Source organism: Balaenoptera musculus, chromosome 3 (genome assembly GCF_009873245.2).
Source record: "Balaenoptera musculus isolate JJ_BM4_2016_0621 chromosome 3, mBalMus1.pri.v3, whole genome shotgun sequence".
NCBI lineage: Eukaryota > Metazoa > Chordata > Mammalia > Artiodactyla > Balaenopteridae > Balaenoptera > Balaenoptera musculus.
In genome coordinates, this window is record NC_045787.1 from 46,460,284 (window position 1) to 46,480,943 (window position 20,660).

Here is a 20,660-nt window from a genome sequence, read left to right on the forward strand (position 1 = left end):
GTGGGGACCACTCTTCATCGCGGTGCGCGGGCCTCTCACCATTGCGGCCTCTCTTGTTGCGGAGCACAGGCTCCAGATGCGCAGGCTCAGTAATTGTGGCTCACGGGCCCAGTTGCTCCGTGGCATGTGGGATCTTCCCAGACCAGGGCTCGAACCCGTGTCCCCTGCATTGGCAGGCAGATTCTCAACCACTGCGCCACCAGGGAAGCCCGGAAGGTCTCCTTTTAAAACAGTATCTGAAAATGAAAAGCTAAGGGTTCTAATTTAAAATTAACATTTATATTAAATGGTTGGCTTAATTTAGGGTTCTGACAATATGACCAGTTCTTCTCTGGAGTCCTATTCTCACAAATGCCAACATCTTCCCTAGGATGTCTTCGTTCTCAGCATAAGGATTATATCATTTTCTATTACATTACAAGTATGCACTTTTAATTACTGTTAAAGCTGAAATGACAACTTTACAGTAAATTAACTTCTAAAGGCAAAAGTTTATGAGGCATAATCAGAATGACATTTTAATGGTAAAAAGAAACGAAGGAGAAAGAAAAACTACTTAGACCGTGGTATTTAAAAACACTATCCTTTTTGATTGATACTAGCTCCTAGCTTGATTTGTAATATAAATTAATCACACTATTAACTTGGTAAATTATGAAATCTTGAGAATTAAGATTCAGAAAAGTATAAGACATATTTCATGGGTGAGAAAAGTATCTTACAAAAACAAGTCAATGAATTTTCTCAAAGGAACAAGGGAATGTGGTACAGAAATAGTTAAATCTGTTTTACAAAATCCTGATCTGTCAGTGAGCATCTTCCTATTCTTTTGCACTTGGACTCACTTTTGACTGATGCAAGTAACACTCTAAGTCCATCCACTCAGATGGGGATGACTGATTCCCCATGCTACCCTACGCCAAACAAGTGCTGCACCAAATACGAGAAGCTGTGGGATGTGGCCTTCTGCAGGGTCTTCACTGGTCTCTCTTTATTTCTTGACTGGTGCCAAGTAACTAGCACACTCAAACCATCACTATAAAATGAGGCATGTGGGTTCCTTTAGTCTGATGTACTTCCTCTCACCTTATTCATATTTGCCCTAACATCCCTAGTAGAGAGGTTCACTCTGTAGAGCAAATGTAATCGTGCCCCACCCAATAAACCATGTGTTTGAATGTGTCCTGGGGGTGACGTGATGCTCAGCTGTCAAAAGTCTTTGTTTAAACAGAAAGTAGAACTTAATGCTTTCCTGATATTAAGTTTAAGAACATTCCAAAAGCCTGCAGAGCTTTTGACATATATGTCTATATTTTAGGCTTTCACAAAGAAGAGTAATAATTTATATTCGGCAAGTAAAAAAACCCAAAACTGCATATAAGTTACTCTAGTATTACTGGTTAATGGGCGATAGAAACTCTCAGATTCAGACATTCTCAAACCTTTTATGTTGTAATTGCTAAAATAGAAACCAAAACTTACTGGTTATAACTGGATTCCTTCCAGAGAAATATATTTGGGGACATCACATTCAATGGTACAATCAGACAAAGAGCATAAAGGGATCTGAGAGACAAGGTCAATCCTGACTCTATAAAATGAGAGAAGTGAGGCCCAGAGAATTTAAATGACTAGTTCAAAATCAGGTAGCTAGTTAGTAGTGCAACTGGGACTAACTAGTCCCTGGTCTCCTGGCTTCCAGGTCTGTTCTTAGCACTGTCCTACAGTAGGCGATATCCTATCTCTGATAACTTGCCCAAAGCATGTATTTTTTCTGCTCCCTAGCTCTATTCTATTACTCCTTCCCTTTCAGTTGCTTATGCTCCAGAAAGGACAGTAAGGTGACCTGTGAGTTAATTTTGGAAATAAAGTAGAAGGCAGCAAAGGAAGTCCAGACTTCAGGAAGGCCGTGAGAAATGAGGCCAGAGCAGATTTAAGGTGATCTGATCAGGCGGATCCGTGGCAGGAATCAGGTTGGAAGGATGCATGTGCAGAGGCCATGGTGTCTAGAGAGGCTGGAGAGGTCATGCGAGGCCCTCCTGGGACGCAGCTGTGAGGAAGCATAGCCTATGCTGCAGAGGAAGTAAGTAAGAAGAATAGGATGAGGAAGCCAGCCAGCATTGGAAGAGAAGCAAGAAATCCCAGCAAAGCAGGTAAGGGAGGGTGGATGAGACTTGTAATCAGCAGAGGGGAGAGAGAGAATTCATGAGTCTGCTTTTGGGTCCTAGAAGTTCTCCACCTCTCTTATTGACAGTTAAGGGACAGCTTCCCTCACCTACTGCTTTGTATGAGTCTAAGTTCTCTGTCCCCCACAAAGCCCAGCTAAATCAAACCAGTCTACCGCCTAATAGGTCATCAGGGCATGCAGAACCCAAAGTTGCTACCATGATGATGTCAACTCATTAGAGTCAGGATGAGCTCTGGTGTCAGACCGACCTGGATTCCAATATCAGTCCTCCACTTACCAGCTACACTACTTTGGGTAAGTTATCTAATTTCTCCAGCTCTGAGTTTCCTTAAAATTTAACATTTATGGATTCATTCAATCATCTTTTATGGCTAACTGCGTGCAAGTCCCTGGACTTAATTTTTCTCACCACCTGTGAGGCAGACTATACTGAGATCCTCTAAGGAGTTCAATATCTGGTCTATATATAACAATTTTTTGACAAACACCTACTCTAGTGAGCTAAGTTTCTGAAATTTCTTAAATCTTGGAGAGTTACCCTTACAGTCATAACAAGAAACATCATGACAGACAAACATAAAGACTCAGGCAAAATTCTCCCGTTAGGAATACTGAAGACACTTGCCTCATAACACATATACACAGAAAAGAGTACTATGAAAAAATTGTACGTTATCATCGCTTTCTTGAGTTCAAAGGGCTTTCGATTCTCCATGAGCTTTGGTCCCAGGGATGTGACAAAATAGACATAGAGTCCCAGGATGATGGTTTGTGGCAGAGGCGAGGACATGAGGAGCCAGTCTTCAACTCTTGGATCTAAGAGAAAAACAAGGTGTAAGCGCACAACCATTTAGCCAAGAGATAACTGACAGTAACCAGCATTTAAGTGAGCACCTAGATCCTAACGCTGACGGTGGACTATTTGGTCAGTGATCACTGCTATCTTTAGGATGTGCCAAGGGAAATCACCAGGGATTGTGAAGGAGCTCAAAACAGTCAGGCTCAAAGGGCAAAAGGAAGTAGTGGTTACCAGAACCCAGGAGAGAGCCATATGGAGAAGCCCTTCTGGTGAGGAGCTGTGACCTTCAGTTGAGGGGTTCAGCCAGCAGGGCAATCCTGCAAATAAGAGGCCAGGGAAATCAATACCCCAGCCTCACCCTCCTCCCTCTCTCTCCAGTCGCCGAACTCAACCAGAAACCAGAGGGCAGGGGAGCAAGCCCATGGATGTAGTTCACCCTGGTCATTCTACCAGGGGTACACAGTTGAATCTGGAGAACAGAAGACACCCAGCAAACTTTTATCATCTGTCTATAACGACTAGTAACATGTTAGAGTTTCTCCATCCAGACATGCTTTTATATATATAAATATGTTTGGGTTTGCTGTTTCTTAACTTTCTTCTTTCCCCAAGAAAACCGGGGGAAAGTTTTCTGTATACTGTATCATACAATTGAAAGGGGCTTTAGCATCATTTAAGTATCTAAAATGTGGGTTCTAGGTGTCCAAAATGTGGGCTAACCAATCTGATATTTTAAACAAAAACAAACAAAAAAGTACTAGCCTCACAACCATGTAAAAAAGAAATTCACGTGGTCCCTGCTAGTTCCAGGCCATGAGAATTAGATCAATTAAAACTTGCAACTCAAGATGAAATGTGATTAATTCTATAATCTTAAGTAGTTCGGGTGTAATTTTACTAAATTGCCTCATGAAGCCAGAATATTGTAAAGGAAAATATGTATGGACAAGTTTCCAAGTACATCTGACTCAAAATTGAGTCCTGACCAACCTTAGGTTGCTAAATACCATCATTCCTGTTAATTGGGAAAAAGGGTGGGGGGAATACAGCGCTTGCCCACTGAAACTGCTAATGATGTGGCCAATTACCAAAAAAACGTTGAATATCCCTTCAAGTCTGACTTCCTGCCCAATGCAAAAACTTCTTCAATAGACTCCACACCTGATGACTCACTTGGCCTCAATTTTATTGCTGGAAAGTTCACATTTGATACTCAGATATAGCAGGGCATGGCTGCAGCTATTAAAGGTGATTTATTCTATACTCAAATGGGCTTCCCTCAAAAATACTGACAGATGCCCTATCTCAAAATAATACTTAAGCCAAAAGTCAGCTCTAGGAGGGACCCCAAGATATTTAGAAATTTAATGTACGATAAAGAAAGCCTCATAAGCAAGCAGGAAGGGAGAGACGATTCAGTAAATAGGAAAACTGACTACTTGGGAGAAAAATGAGTTTGTGCCTTACCTTGTATCTTATCCAAGCATGTCCCAAACTATGCAATGTAAGAAATATTTAAAGTCTTTCCACAAAAAGCGGGGAAAGGCTACTAGAAATGCTAGGTTAAACAAACAAGTGCCTTTCTGCAGGATTTCTTAGTGCTTCATGTTTGTTGTGAATTGCCAAGATGAGAATGGTGGTATGCAGCATTCCCCAAACTTACTTGGCCATGGAGCCCTGATTTTTTGTAGAATACTATTTAACACCTTGTGGAACTAACATTCTGTGGAGCACCGTTTAGGAGAGATAGCCCTTTGTCAAAATAAATTTATAAATGACGGATTTTTTCCATCAGTGGGTAATCCAAACCTTAAATATATGAACATCATAAACCATATTAATATGTCCAGTTTTTATCTCCAATGAAATAAAGACTTAAAACCAATACTAAAAAAAGGCTTCTGGAAGAATGTTAACATTATCACCTTTGGATGGGGACAATATGGGTGATTTTTATTTTTTTCTTTTTCTTTATAAGAAATTTTAAATGTTTCTGTTAATAATGGACATCACAGGCATGATTGAAAACTAGTTTTTTTGGCTTTTGTTTTTGTCAGCAAAGGAATTCCTGAATTAGAAATATTTTATTGTACTCTTTCATTAGCTCAGTGGTGGCAGGGGCGGGGGAAGGGGTGGTACGCGGGTATCAGATGACCTCATATTTCTGTTCTTCTGCTGGTAGCAGTAGGAGAAACAAAAAGCCAGGAAACGCATGCTGGGCTGGCTCATTTTATTTTAAAATGATTTAAATAAATCATTTTTCCTGTAATTTAACATTTTAAGCACACACCTTTTTTTAAGAATCCTGAGTGTGACTTTCCAGTTCTACGGATTTAAAAAAAATCTTATCTTTCAGGAAAAGCTAGCTAATTTAATGTCATATTATTTTCAAAGCAAATAACAGAACAAAACACCAAGCTTTTTCATCCTATTTCAGTCTGCACTCTGATCCTGGCTCTCACATAACTGACTTGTTATGTGACCTGGGGCCACCGACTTAACTTCTCTGTGCTTAGTTTCCTCATCTGTGAATTGGGCATAAAACAGCATGTAGCTCAGAGAGGATTTAGTGAGTTATTTTAAGTAAAGAGCCTGGCACAACCTCAAGTTGCTCAGTAAGCATGGCTACTATTATTTCAGCAGATCTCAGTTTTGTCAGCACAGCAGAATCACCTCTGGAATATTTATAAACCAGATAGCAAAAAAAAAAAAAGACTCGGCATGGGTCCCAGGCATCTGTATGTTGAGAAAAGCTGCCAAGGTGACCGTGATGAACCATCAACATTATAAACCAGGGCTTCAGTGCTTCCTTCACCTACACTGAGATCCTCAGTGCTCCTCACTAGGTGCTCTGCAATCATCTTTTATGTGATTTCCCTGCCTCCTGACCCAATCTGCTATGTCTTGTCTCTATACAACTGCCAAATTCACTTTCTAGAAGTAAAGCTTTGCTCAGATTATTCCTCTGCTTAAATTAGCTCTCCCTGCTGAGCGAATAAAATTCAAAGTCTTAATATGTCCACGACTCTGATGACTGCTCACTTTTCCGGCCTTCTCTCTCGGCAACAGTGATACCTTTCTGAATAGGGAGCCCACTTCTATGTGAGGCAGGAGGTTCCTGGCGATGAGACGTCTACAAGCCAGGTGTGGCTGGTGACTCGATCAGGGGGTTGTAGAGGGGGCTGCTCGACAATGTTTAAAGCTAATTCTGCCTCAGTCTGTGATCCCACGAATTACAAAAGGATCAGTGGTCAAGTGAGCCCTGTTTTCCTTAGAGAGGGAGGGAGAGTTTCATGTACCTTGTATTTAGCATCGGAGTTGGGCTTAAGTGTTATGAGCAGAACCAAGATAAAGGCACAGGATGGGAGGGCAGGCTGTCTGAGAGCCCATGACTCAGTGATTGCCAAAGTTCTGACTTATTACTAGCCCGATAATGCTTTTCTAAGAGCGTTCTAAAGAGAGAGAGTACAGGAGAGTACGAGGGCCACATACATAGAATATTAATGAACTTTTCCACCAACTACTTTTAAGAGTGTGTTCGCTTCTTAAGTAGCATGTACTAGCTCAAAGAGTACACCCTTTTAAAAGTCTAAGCACCAATAAGATGAAGAGGCTGGAAGGAAAAGCAAACATGTACCTCTCATACTCTGTGAAGTACTAAAGGTTCAGAGTGGCAGCAAATCTTACTCAGACGCTGTCTTCTTGCAAAAAGATCACAACTATGTCTGAAAAGTCATCATCATTATTATCCAAATGCAAGGAAAGCTGCTTTTCAAACATTAAAAATATTATAGCATTGTTTCAAGGTTTGACATCTCATATCTAAGAATCACAATAAACCCTCTTACAGCTTAAGTATTAATTAAACCGTTTTTAAATTCTGTAGCTGTGGAATTTTCCACATGAAATAACTATGCATGACCCCCACTTCTCTAGCAACCAGAAAACCAATGAATATCATTAAGTTTTCCAAAGTCTACTCAAGATTAGGGCCAAAGCCAAGAATATGCTTGAAATTCTTGGCACTTGATTATGGGCTCAGACCTTTGGAGGGTAGGCAAAGTAAAACTGGACTAAGATGGCCAGAAATGATTCCTAATGGCTCTCAGAGATCAATACCACACTAAGCAGAAGCAAAAAACCTCTCCTGTTACACGCGATAGTGTTCTCATAAAGTTATACATCTCAACACAAAATATTTTAACCCTTCTAGATTTTGACAGGAAAAGAAAATGTGAAGAACTTTTTTAAAAAAATGATATGCTATATTAAAAGTGTCTGAAGATGGAAATGCTCTATCAGTCATCAACCACCACCACCTTTTGTGTTGGGATATTTCCCAAACAACAGAGCATCTTCATGCATATTGTCTGGTAGCTGGTGGATACCATTCTCATCTCTGTTTTGCTAACAAAGAAACTGAAACCCACAGACAATAAATACTTTGTTCAAGATCACCTAGCTGGTTCACAGTAGCGTCAGAACTTAAATCTAGGTCTTCTCACTACACATCCCTACCCTCCCTCTTCTCTCAAGACTTTAAATTAGCGTAGCTTCAGACAGGTAGCATCACCTGCCTCTTTCTCTCCTCCACCCTGCACTGTCTGCAACGCTGCTTCCAGGGTTCTCCTTGCCTCTCCCTAACCACCTCCACCCCTTTGTCGTTCCTTTTTCTGACCTAATATTACTGAGCTTTCCAATGTAAGTATTCCTAATAAAAATAAAGTGTTGACCCATGAATAAAGGTGGAAGTGGAATTCAGAAGAAGTGGAATTCATCTTAAAACATTTTATACTTCTAGCACTATATAGATACTCATCATCGTCTAAATCTATTTGGCTCTTGAGTTAGGATATTGATTACCTGAATCTCTTGGGTTCCTGCAGTTGGGATAGTTAATAGCAAGAGTTGGATAGCAAGGGATCTATTCTTCCAAACAGGTCTATTTTTAAAAATGTACCCAAATTTACTTGGTTTTCAAGGTTAAATCGTGAGAGTTCAGGTAGCAAGTTACACCTCTACTTTGAAAAGAAATTAAAATATTCATATTTTTAAAAATAATAAATAAAAATAAAAACCATTAGAACAAAACAGAAAAATTAGTTTTTAAATTACTGAATTTATGAGAACTACTGTAAACCTTCAGAGAAAGATGACCTCTAAAGAAACCTACAATTCTCTGCACCATTACATAAGTTGAAAAACTAAGAAAAAAAATGAGAAAATATAAAAATTCCCTTAACTCTCCATTCACCAGAGTGAAGCTTCTCTATTTATGGGATCTCTTTCAGGTCCTTGGCATTCTTCAGGGGCAAAACTGTTAGGACCTTTTTCAGTGAAATAAGATTGGTCTTCAGTAGTCTACTGAGAAAGACAGCAATCATGAAACAGTGTATCTTTGCTGAAATCAGTGTAAATTGGAATATAATTTCAATTGTGGTAGGTATCAAGAGGTGACACTTTTCCTCCTGAATTTGGTGAACATGTGATTTCTAATTGATGGGTAAGAACTAATCTGAAGTGGTGATGGTGGTGAATATGTGGAAAGTAATTCAAATGTGAAATGTCAGAATACTAATCCTAATCAGGAAACATAGGTTCTAACCATTTCTGCTAACAACTGACCATGATGTTGGGAAGGTCACATCTCTGGGCCTCAGTTTCTCCAACTCTAACATGAGGAGGTAGCTTTCATGATACCTAAGTCCATCTCAGCTCTAAACTGTGCTGATTCCTGTTTATTTTTAAAAAATTTACCTTTGTTATATTATTAACATATTTTGTAGTAGTTATAAAAGCAACACACATTTGTATGGTTTAAAAACACCTAGACAGACATAGATAAGGAAATAGAAATTACCCATAATCCTACCACATGGAGATAACTGCTAACCCTCACAAAAAAAATACATGTGGTGTTTTATAAGTTGCTTTCATTTAATGTATTTTAAACTTCTTGCTATGGCATTAAATGTTCTTCAACAACATTGATTTTTACTTTTTTAATGGGCAAAGGGAGAATTACTCTGGGCATTCTAGAATTACTCAGGGGTTACCCTAGGAAACGCTCCCCATCCTTTCTGACACGCCCCTGGGGGCTGTGGCCCTTCCCACTCAAGAGTCATCCTGGACAGAGCCATTGTTGGCAGTAACTGTTATTTCCCTTAGGAGCATTAGGGCAGAATCAAGCCTAAGAGCCCCGTGCCTCCAAAATCACTTCTAATGGCTACTGAGTTGGAATGTACCATCATTTATTAACCAATTCCCTTCCTCGGATATTAAAGCTATCTCCACTATTATAAACATCATAATGAACATCATCTGTGTACCTCTATCTTTGTACATATCTTCAGTGAAATCTTTGACACTTCTTCATTAACTATTTTTTTTTTTTTTTAATTTTTATTTATATATTTATGGCTGTGTTGGATCTTCGTTTCTGTGCGAGGGCTTTCTCTAGTTGTGGCAAGCGGGGGCCACTCTTCATCGCGGTGCGCGGGCCTCTTGCTATCGCGGCCTCTCTTGCTGCGGAGCACAGGCTCCAGACGCGCAGGCTCAGTAATTGTGGCTCACGGGCCTAGTCGCTCCGCGGCATGTGGGATCTTCCCAGACCAGGGCTCGAACCCGTGTCGCCTGCATTGGCAGGCAGATTCTCAACCACTGCGCCACCAGGGAAGCCCTTCATTAACTATTAATAAAAATCAATATGTGGGGTGTCAGTGAGGGAGTGTTAAGTTGCAAAGTCTCTCGTTCTGTTTCAATGAAATCCTATTAAATATGGGAATCTGACAGGAAAAAGAAGGATGAGCCATAGTTAAGAAATTTGGTTACTTACCAGCATCTTTGATCCAATTACCATAAAGACGCACGGTCCTCGATGTAAGATCACTGAAGGCCATTTTCCACAGGATTTACTCGCCCTTACAATGGGTTCTTCAGTAAAACAAAAAAGAGATGTGTTTATGATCTATGGATGCAAATAAAGCCAAGTTTCTAGTAATACAATATTAAAAATGTTAAAAATTTAATAGGAATAACTGGCAAAACAACAAACTTACTGAGGGTAAATGCATTAGTGAACCACATTAAACCCTGATGCAGTTGCAAACATTTAAGACTTTTCATCATAAGGACAATGCTTAATTCACTCAAAAAGGCTGATGTTCTATGTACGAGATGCAAAAGGAGTAGGTGATTCTAAGAACTGTCATAGGAGCATCTATCTCCCTTTATGGAAACAATATAGGTCAGGAATGGACTGTACCTCTCATGGCAATGTTGAAGTAAAAACCCAGAAGAAAGTCAAGATGACAAACTTTCAGAAAAGATACTCTGAGCCAGACTTTTAGCTGATCTTCAGGCGTAAGAAGATCTTCTATATTCAAGTGTTTATAATTTAAGTGAAATAGAGGTAGAGAGAGGGAGGAAAAGAAGATCTACAAGAGCCAAGGAGAAGTTGCCTAGTTTATCTGGACTGATGACAAAAACAGTTGGAAAAAGAAGTCTTTTGAAAAAGAAGACCAATGAGGGAAGACTAGCTCTATCACGTATTAAAAGATATTCTAAATATTCAGTAATTAAAACAGTGTGACACTAGCACATGAGGAGGCAAACCAATGGAATAGAACAGAACATCCAGAAACACACCAAAAATTTGGGGGATTTTAGTACCATATTTCATAAATTCTAAGATGTACACCTTCCCAAATTTTAACATCTCTGAAAACAGCACACACCTTACAAAGGAATGGTGCATCATAAAATGAATAGTAGGTTTGATTTCAAGTCATATGGTGGGAAGATGAAAAGTTCTGGAGATAGCTGGTGGTGACGGTTGCACAAAAATGCAAATATACTTAATGCCATTGAACTTTACACTTAAAAATGGTTAAAATGATAAATTTTACATTATGTATATTTTACCACAATAAAAAATAAACCCTCTAGGTCTGCAACAGAAAAATTCAGACTTTATTCTAGCATTCTAAGATAAAGACATTTTAGAATATACATATATAAAGTATATATGTATTTTTTTAAAGACATATCGTATATGATAAAGGTGACAACTCAAACCAGTAGGCACTGAATTACCAGCAATTACTGAGTAAATGGTGTGGTACAACTAGATAGTCAACTGTAAAAAACAAGTTGGATCCAAAAATTATACTATAAACCAAGATAAACTCCAATAGATCAAAGATTTAAGTAAAAATTTAAAAGAACCATGAAAGTACTAGATGACAACAGGGAGAACACTTTTATAACCTTGGAGTAGAAAAACTCTTTTTAACTTTGACTTAAAATCCATAAGACATAAGAGAAGACTAACAGATTTAACCATATGAAAATCAAGAAGAAAAAAGGAAAAAAACAAATGACAAACAGAAAAAAAAAAATATGTTCAATTTAAAATACAGACAAGTGCCTCTCCCCAATATATTAAGAGTTCCTAGAAACTGATGAGAAAAAGACCTATAAGCCAAGAAGAAAATGGGCAAATTTCACAGAAAAGGAAATACAAATGGCTCTTAAACATACGAAAAGTTGCTTAACTTTAACCATAGTAAGAAACGTACGGGGCTTCTCTGGTGGCTCAGTGGCTGAGAATCCACCTGCCAATGCAGGGGACACGGGTTCGAGCCCTGGTCCGGGAAGATCCCACATGCCGCAGAGCAACTAAGCCCGTGCGCCACAACTACTGAGCCTGTGCTCTAGAGCCCGTGAGCCACAACTACTGAGCCTGCATGCTGCAACTAGTGAAGCCTATGTGCCTAGAGCCTGTGCTCTGCAACAGGAGAAGCCACCGCAATGAGAAGCCCGGGCACCTCAACAAAGAGTAGCCCCCACTCGCCACAACTAGAGAAAACTCGCGTGCAGCAACAAAGACTCAACGCAGCCAAAAATAAAATTAATTAATTAATTTTTTTAAAATGTTAAAAAAAAAAGAAATCTACAATAGTTTATTGCATTGGATGGACTAAAGTCCAAAAATTTTTATCAATCAGATGGGCCAAAATCCAAAAATGTGTTCAATCTGTTGGAAGGACTGTGGGAAACTCATACCTTGTTGGTGGGAGTGCAAATTAGTATAACCCTTGGTGCAATTTGGCATTATCAGTAAAAAAATTATAAACGCATATTTTTAAGCCAGCAATCCTATTTCTAGAAACTTCTCCTATAGACATATGACGTATATTCAAGCTTATTCATTGCGTCAGTCAGTAAGAGCAAAAGACTGGAAACAAGCCAAATGTCTATTAAAAATGGACTGATTGGTTAATGATGATATGTCTAACACCAGGAAATACTATGCCATTGTAAACAAGAATGAGGAAGCTCTCTGAGCGCTAACATGGAAAGATATCCAAGATAAATGTCTATGTGAAAAAAGCAAAGGAAGGGACAGAATTTTTTTTTTATAAATTTATTTTATTTATTTATTATTTTTGGCTGTGTTGGGTCTTCGTTGCTGCCCACAGAATTTTTCTAGTTGCGGCGAGCGGGGGCTACTCTTCGTTGCGGTGCGTGGGCTTCTCATTGCAGTGGCTTCTCTTGTTGTGGAGCACGGACTCTAGAGCACAGCCTCAGTAGTTGTGGTGCACAGGCTTAGTTGCTCCACGGCATGTAGGATCTTCCTGGACCAGGGCTCGAACCCGTGTCCCCTGCATTGGCAAGTGGATTCTTAACCACTGAGCCACCAGGGAAGCCCAAGACAGAATTTTTAAATGACTACCTTTTATACAGAAAAGGTAGAAAGGAATAAGAATATAAATTTCCATTTATTTACATTAGCATACAAGGAACTCTGAAAAGATATCCATGGGGAAGGGATCGGGGTACAAACTGGGCCGAAGGGGTGGAAGGAAGACCTTACACTGTTTGGGTCTTGACTCATGTGACTATATTACCTATCCAAAAATAAAGAATTAAAGTATTTTAAATAAACAAACAAAAAAGAATGGAATCAGCTGCACTTTTGCTGGGACATCGTTGCTTGAACACCCATACACACATGCACATAAACACAAAAGAGGGATTTTAATCTTAATGCCTCAAGGATCTGTCCACTCCAGAGGATCTCTCCAAGTCCGGGGTGGTATCTCAGCATGGCCTCTGACCTGATACATCCAGTGTCCTCAAGCTGAGTTCAGACTCAAATTAGCTATGGTGATGCCAGGAACTTGCCAGAGTCAGCCTGGACTCTGGTTTTCCTGTGGATGATTTCTGTAGTGAAGGTGTGATATGGGGATAGGAGCAGAAGCCCTGGGATCGCAAAGACCTTGGTTTGAATCCCACCACTGACTAGCTGTGTGACCCTGGGCAAAATTAAAGTTCAATTTCCTCATCTGTAAAATGGCAATTCTACAACCTACCAAGATAAAATAAACTCACAGAGTTGTTTGGAAGACTCTATGAGATAACATATATGTATAAAGTTTAGAGCACAGACTCTGATAAAGAATGAATATTCAATCAAAGTCAGACATTATCATTTGTAGAGATAAGTTGTACCAATTTAAATGGAAAACATCCAGCCAAACTCAGTTGAATGGCAGTATATGGCACCAATCTAGAGAAAAGTCTACTACTTTCATTATAAGAGCTGGTATGTCACAAATTATAAATGATTCTTCCCTTGATGTTTTCCAGTGGTTTTGGTAGGAGTGTTTTAGACCACGATAAAAGCTACTTTCCAGCTCACCTTAACTACTGACGTAACAGACCTCGAGCCATTATTCTCATAATTAAACTGCCAAAATAATGCTGTTTAAATTATTCAGAATCAGAGTGAAAGATTCTACCTTATAGGGCATATGGTGGGCTTACATTTCAAAGTATTAAACTGTTTTCTGTGCAAGCTCTGCCTCCTCTTTTCCCCCCACTCATTCCACATAGGCCATTTTCCTCTCGCCAGCCCTCACGAAAGCACGAAGCCTCAAAGAAACCACAGTCTAATGCAGGTCAGTAATATTCACAGGCAGCAAAGAGAGCTGGCTTTTCTAATCCAAAAGACTATACAAGACTGAGATGTTGGAAGAGGGAGAAGGTCATCAGAGGAGTAACTCACACGTGGGGGGGGGGGGGGGGGGGGGGGGGGGGGCAGGGAGAGGCAGAAGTAGATGCCCTTCAAGCAGGTGAGAGGGCGGACTGGAGAGGCAGGAAAGGCATCTGTTGTCTCAAGCTTACTGGAGTGGAACTCTCTCACGGATCCTTTCCTTGTAAATAACCTGCCATCCAACAGTCCTTAACCCTTGTGGGCCCACCAGAAGAGAAGGAACCTGCATAATTGTGTAGGGATGGGGCATGAAAAGAAAGCTGATCCATTTAGCTTGCTGGAACTAAACAAACTGCTGAGAATTTCCTTATAAGCTGGGACAGTGATGGACTGGACGCCAATATTACATTATAGGGACTAGACTAGAAAACTGTTGATAAATGAATTGGGGGCAACCTGAGTTGTCCTATAAATACAGTGTTATCTCCGGGCTAGAGCCAGGCATATCTCCCCCGTCCCAACCCAGACCTCCCCCCTTAACAGGGACCCTTGATTGCTAGGCAATGGTACATAGATATGGGGAGAAACTTATTCTATGTGGTGAACGTACAGAGATATCTTCTAGCAGACAGCAGAACTAGGACCTTAATAACTGATTTTAAATACTCAGTGGCATAAAATTTCAGATCTGGAGATGCCAGAATAGTCAGGGCTCTCATGGATGTGAAGCAGAGACTTAAAACTCAAAATCAGTAGACAAATTACCAAACCTTCACTATGGGTGGAAGAGACAGGCAGGTGCTACAGGGGAAGAGAAAAAGGCTTCCTGCCAGAGCTCAGCCCATTTCCAAAGGCGTCAAATATTTGTGGCAGGATTAGAGTAAACAGGAGCTCACTGACGGGAAACTTGTGCTATTTCATTGACCAGCACCTGCAACTAACCCATGAATTCCACTCCTTGTTTTGGATAGTATCACATGGCAACTGGACCACTTGGTAAAGAAGGGACTTAGGGACTTCCCTGGCGGCGCAGTGGTTAAAAATCCACCTGCCAATGCAGGGGAAACGGGTTCGAGCCCTGGTCCTGGAAGATCCCACATGCTGCGGAGCAACTAAGCCCGTGCGCCACAACTACTGAGCCTGTGCTCTAGAGCCTGCGAGCCACAACTAGTGAAGCCCACGCACCTAGAGCCTATGCTCTGCAACAAGAGAAGCCACCGCAATGAGAAGCCCACTCACCGCAACGAAGAGTAGCCCCGGCTCGCCACAACTAGAGAAAGCCCGCGTGCAGCAACTGAAGACCCAACGCAGCCAAAAATAAATAAACTAATTAATTTAAAAAAAAAAAAAAGAAGGGACTTAATCTGCCCAGACTAGCTTCTTTAGACCTAAATTAAAGATGTCAAGTTCAAATGTGAGAAATGTGCCTGACACCTACAGCTTACCTGGAAACTCTTCAAAGCCACGTAGATGCTAACACCAGGACACAGAGTGAGCTTGAGGAATCTGATCACTTTGAGATCTATCTCAACAGGACTCACAAGGCAGCACTCAGCTGGGAGGACTTCTTGCTGGAATTTACTCAGATGGGGATATGACCTTAGGGTTGCCTGTGGTGGGAAGGACCTGGCAGGAGTCCAGAAATCGAAAACCATGGTCAACCATTTACAGGTGAACCCTCACGTGTAAACATTTGTCCAAACCCTGCAAAATACGCTGGGACATTCTCCCTGAGGGAAAGGAGGATAGAGGCAGCGTATGGCTTTCCGAGGGCATGCCTATCATCCCAGAGCAGGGCCCTATGGTTTTCCCTTTCTCTTTTGATGTTTGGGAGGTTCTGGGCTCCCCGCTGATCTCTGCTTTTTAAATCAGACATCAGGGACAAACCTGCAAGAACACTTCTGGCTAGCCCCAGATGCTGCTCAGGGACACATAAACTGAAATGAGCTGAGGAAGGTACCAGCAGAGGGATGGAGGTCTGTAATGGAAATAGGGCAGCAGGGTAAGAACAAAACAGCTGACCTGCCTAAGTCTGAGGGAAGGGGATCAGAAACTTTTAAGTGCATTAAAATGTGAGCAATGACTATAAAGTGATCATTTGTTTGTTTAAACCAGGGTTTTCCAACCTCAGCTTTCTTGACATTTTGGCCGAACAATGCTTAGTTGTGGGAGCTGCCCTGAGCAGTGCAGGATTCTCAGCATCAGCCCTGGCCTCCACCCACCAGACACCAGGAACACCCCTTCCCCAGCTGAGACTACCAAAAAGGTTTCCAGAAATTGGTGAATGTCCCCTGGTGGGGGGCAAAGTCATCCCTAGTTGAGAACCACTGGTTTAAAGTGAACTACCAACATTTTTTCATCTAAATAAAAGTAGTTTGCTTCAGAGTAATCACTTCGGCAATTATATATTTATTTCAGTGATACTGTTGTTCAGAGCAGTTTTTGAGCTTTCCTTTACAAATCAACATCAGAGTTTTTCAGAATTTCATATAATTGGCTTTAAGGGAGAAAAATCTTTGTCTACTGCTTCTAAAAATCAAGCTCATAACTAATCATAAGAATGGTTTTGAAGGTAAACGGATCAAGCTGAGCTACATACTGATAAGTGGGGGTGGGAATGGGGGAAGTGGAGGTGGGATTATCATAATTTACTAACATTTTCAACTTACAGTTTGTAAATTGCAAAGGAACAAATCCAGAAATGTTTAGGGCTATGGCAATATTACTGGAATAAATGTAGAGTAGCCTGAGGTAACTATGTGGGAAGTGTACTTTCCAGCATATTATCCTAAATCCTTTTTCCGTTTGTCATTTATTATGAACGCAAATTAAAGGAAGTAAATCTAGAACATGAACAGACTCGGTGAAAAATTATTTCGTACAGATTTTCAATTTTATTAATTACTATATACATGTGTGTACTGCAATTACACGTACACACACACACGCAGCAGAAGCAAAAAACACGTCATGGGGCTTCCCTGGTGGCGCAGTGGTTGAGAATCTGCCTGCCAATGCAGGGGACACGGGTTCAAGCCCTGGTCTGGGAAGATCCCACATGCCGCGGAGCAACTAGGCCCGTGAGCCACAATTGCTGAGCCTGCGCATCTGGAGCCCGTGCTCCGCAACAAGAGAGGCCGCGATAGTGAGAGGCCCGTGCACCACGATGAAGAGTGGCCCCCACTTGCCGCAACTAGAGAAAGCCCTCGCACAGAAACGAAGACCCAACACAGCCATAAATAAATAAATAAATAAAATTTTAAAAATAAATAAATAAATAAATAAACAAAAAACACATCACGTTCCTTACACTTACCATACAGGATTTTGTGTTTTATTTTAATGCTTCACATACACATATGAACTTGTGTTTCTCTTTGGTATTTCCTTTATCAGCTACGTTAATGCAAATCGCCTTGGGAATGAAACACAACATAGAAGGCAAAAAACCAGAAAGTTTAATCCTAGATTTTGAGTTATAAAAGCTTAGGTACTTAGCCATACAGAAGAACTCAAGGGTATAGACAAGAGATCTAGGAGGAAACCTCTGAGGTTTCCATGCCTCCTAGCACAGAAGAGCATGCTTCAGGCTTGGGAAAGGAGAGAGTCAGAGGGAAAGCAATTAGTGCAGATCTCAGAGAAAAGGGCAATAAGCCCTGGTGAGGTGCCAAGCAGTATTATGGAAACAGAGGAGAAGGGGTCAGGCTCTGCTGCCTGGGTAGAGCGGGAAGAGGTGGCTGATGGGGCCTTAGGCATCCATAGAGAGTTTCTCTTGCTCCAGCGTGGTGCAAGGGCAGCAGAAAGTCTTCTGAGTACACTCAATAGATGTGGAAGTATTGCAGAAGAGCTGTAAAAAATGAAGGAATCGTAGCTTAGCAACAACACAGACCTGTATGGACTAGTGGTCAAAGACCTGGTAGGACCCTGGCCATCTCAGGGGATGGCAGTGTGGACAGCGGACAGGGAAACTAAAGGACCCCTGCTTCTAACTTATGCAAAAGCTTTTTCTAACTTGCTGAGAGGTGATGGACAGAGGGGTGGTCACATTTAGAGTTGACCGAAATAGGTTTCTACCACGCCCAAAGAATAAAGAAAGCTTTATTAAAATTAAAAATTAAGCTGTAACAAAATAAAATTTTGTTCTTATATGCTGACTTTGTCAAGGGAGGTTTGAAACCATTTACTTTAGGTATGGGATCAGGTCAGTACAAATTTCCTCTCTTCTATAACCCTAACACAAGTGGCTGTCAGACCTGGTTGACTGTCATAATTACCTAGAGGGAGATTTGGATTCAGTTAGTATGTCTGGGGAGACTCTGATGATGGGCCAGGTTTAGGAACTTCTTAATACTGCATAAACCATTCTCTGACATGACAACACCCACAATATGAGGAATAGGCATGATTCATGACAAGGGGTTCAAAATGAATGTCACTAGGATATGATAAGGTATCTGGGTCAAGAAGGGCAGGAACAGGAGGTGCAATCAATATTGGAAAAGATTTCTCTGGTGATTCAAAATAATTTCAACAGATGTGAAATCTGGAAGATCTTTGAGTCAGCATACACACCCAGAATGTAGGGAAACTAAACTCCTATTTCAAGGGTGAAATAAGCTTGAAGTTCTCAAACATTTGTGAAAAGAGAAAATTATTGCTACATCTTAGGTCTTAGTAAGTTACAGAAAATTAGAATATAAGCCTTGTCTTTTAGGCAAACAAAATTGATCAACACAAACATCAAATAAAGATACTAAATGCCTAACTTTCTGTTTTTCAAATGGGAATGTTATAGTATTAGGGAGGATGCTTTCATTTGCAAATAACAGAACACAACTCAAAATGGCTTAAGCAGTAAAAGGACGTGTTATCTCACAGAAAAAGAAGTCCAAAAGTAGGAAAATTTCTTCTGAAATTTCTGTTTTGTCATTTTTGTGGAAAAAGATGGTGACAGTCATTCCAAATATCACATTCTCATACACGTTCTTCCAGAGTAGTAAAAGGGTCTTTTCTTTGCGTCTCTTTTTAGGAGGTTTAAAACATTTCCTGATGCTCCCAGAGGCCCCTTAAACACCTCCTCCCAGGATTGTATCAAGTGCCCATATTTAAACTTAACTTATTTAAACTTAACAAGCACTGAAAAAGGACTGGGCCTGCACTGGTTTCTATAGGGTAATTGGTATTGTGCTCACTCCCACCCCGCACATGTGGGAAAGCACATGGCTTCAGGGAGGAAGGACGAGCCTGAAAAAGGCAGAAGACTGGTTGGTTAACCCACAAGGAGGAAAGGGAGGTTAGCTTTGAGAAACAATGTCTGCTTAAATTGTGACTTGAGGTGATTACTCTGGAGTGATATTTCAGATGTGAACCGAAGGTCTGAGAGGGAACCCACCCATCTAAGTGCTCTCTGCTCACCCTGGTGATGTGTGTTCAGGATAGACTAATCTTGATTGTTTTGTTTGTTTAAACAAAACACGATTAATAAGTTAAGCATGTGTTGCAACACCATATAAGACTTTCCAGTGACTTTTACATGTCTGCTATTTGGAATTACCTTGTGCCACTGCCTCTTTGATGATACAGATAATATGCTATAAGTCCATAAACACAGACAGCATAGAGTTGGACTCACACTTGTAATTGCTATTACCACTTCCACAAACTTAATGTTGTTCTCACTGGTATACAGCACGTTTAAGTAAAATGAGCGTTTCCTACTCCCATAAACAATGACATAGGAGTACATATTAACACTCTCTCTGTATAAATAGACTCAGATCTGCCCTTCAATCAGGTTTAAGAGTTCTACTTTCCATGTCAAGCAGGACCTCAAAACAAATATCCTTACCATCCCCTCCTTTCCTTACAATTCTATTATTTCATCTTGATTTTCACATCTTCACTTTCCCTTGATAGAGGGACCTATTAAAATTAGATGCCTCTGGATAATATAACACTATATATGCATGACCCACCAGACTGGTTTACATTATATTTTATATATATAAAAATATATATATTTATGCACACACACACACACACACACATTATATGCATTATTACATACATTAGATTACATTCCTGTTTTGGCTCTGAAACATAATCCTGACTCATGAGTATGTACGAGGCAGACAGACTTTAGTTTAGATATTCATTTAACAGCCTCAACATGTTAATATGACAACTTGTTAGAAATGAAAGAGTCCTAGAAACCAACGATATTAGCAAAAAGCCCCACTAGGAAATACAATTCATGTAAAACCTTTAGCAAAATGCTAAACGCACTATTTATTGTGCTTACTATTACTCTTATGAAAACAGAGGACTTCCCAGGCTAAGCAGAGTAATCAGTGTCTTTGCCGCATCTCAGGTCCCAGGACAGCATTCTGTAATTGGAGAGACAAGGCCAACTCAGAGAAGAGTCAGAGAACATTTAGGGTAAATAAAGGACCTGCTCAAATCACCGGCAGCTGTAAACTCAGTGCTAGGCAGTAGTGGATAGGAGGATGAAAATAGGGCCCTGCCCTCAGGCAGCCTCAACATGTGGGAGACTTCTAGAAAATTCGATAAATCTGATAAGAGAAAAGCATCTGAAAAACTACAAATTAGATGCCTCTGGAAACTATAACACTATATACGTATGACCCACTAGACTAATAGACTAAAGAGACCAC

At 40.5% G+C, this 20,660-nt stretch overlaps 1 protein-coding gene across 4 annotated transcripts in view; it reads right to left on the minus strand.

The window, feature by feature from the left end:
- ELOVL7 (ELOVL fatty acid elongase 7) overlaps positions 1 to 20,660 on the minus strand; it is a 70,599-nt gene that overhangs the window by 13,887 nt on the left and 36,052 nt on the right. For 2 of the 4 annotated variants that reach the window (XM_036848204.1, XM_036848205.1), the window contains exons 2-3: positions 9,823 to 9,920; positions 2,814 to 3,004 (exon numbers count right to left, since the gene is read on the minus strand). In XM_036848204.1, coding sequence (XP_036704099.1) covers positions 2,814 to 3,004; positions 9,823 to 9,886 — 255 coding nt within the window. In that variant the 5' untranslated portion in view covers positions 9,887 to 9,920. Of the gene's footprint in view, positions 1 to 2,813; positions 3,005 to 9,822; positions 9,921 to 20,287; positions 20,373 to 20,660 lie in introns of those variants that run through there. The other 2 variants (XM_036848207.1, XM_036848208.1) reach the window with 2 other exon arrangements.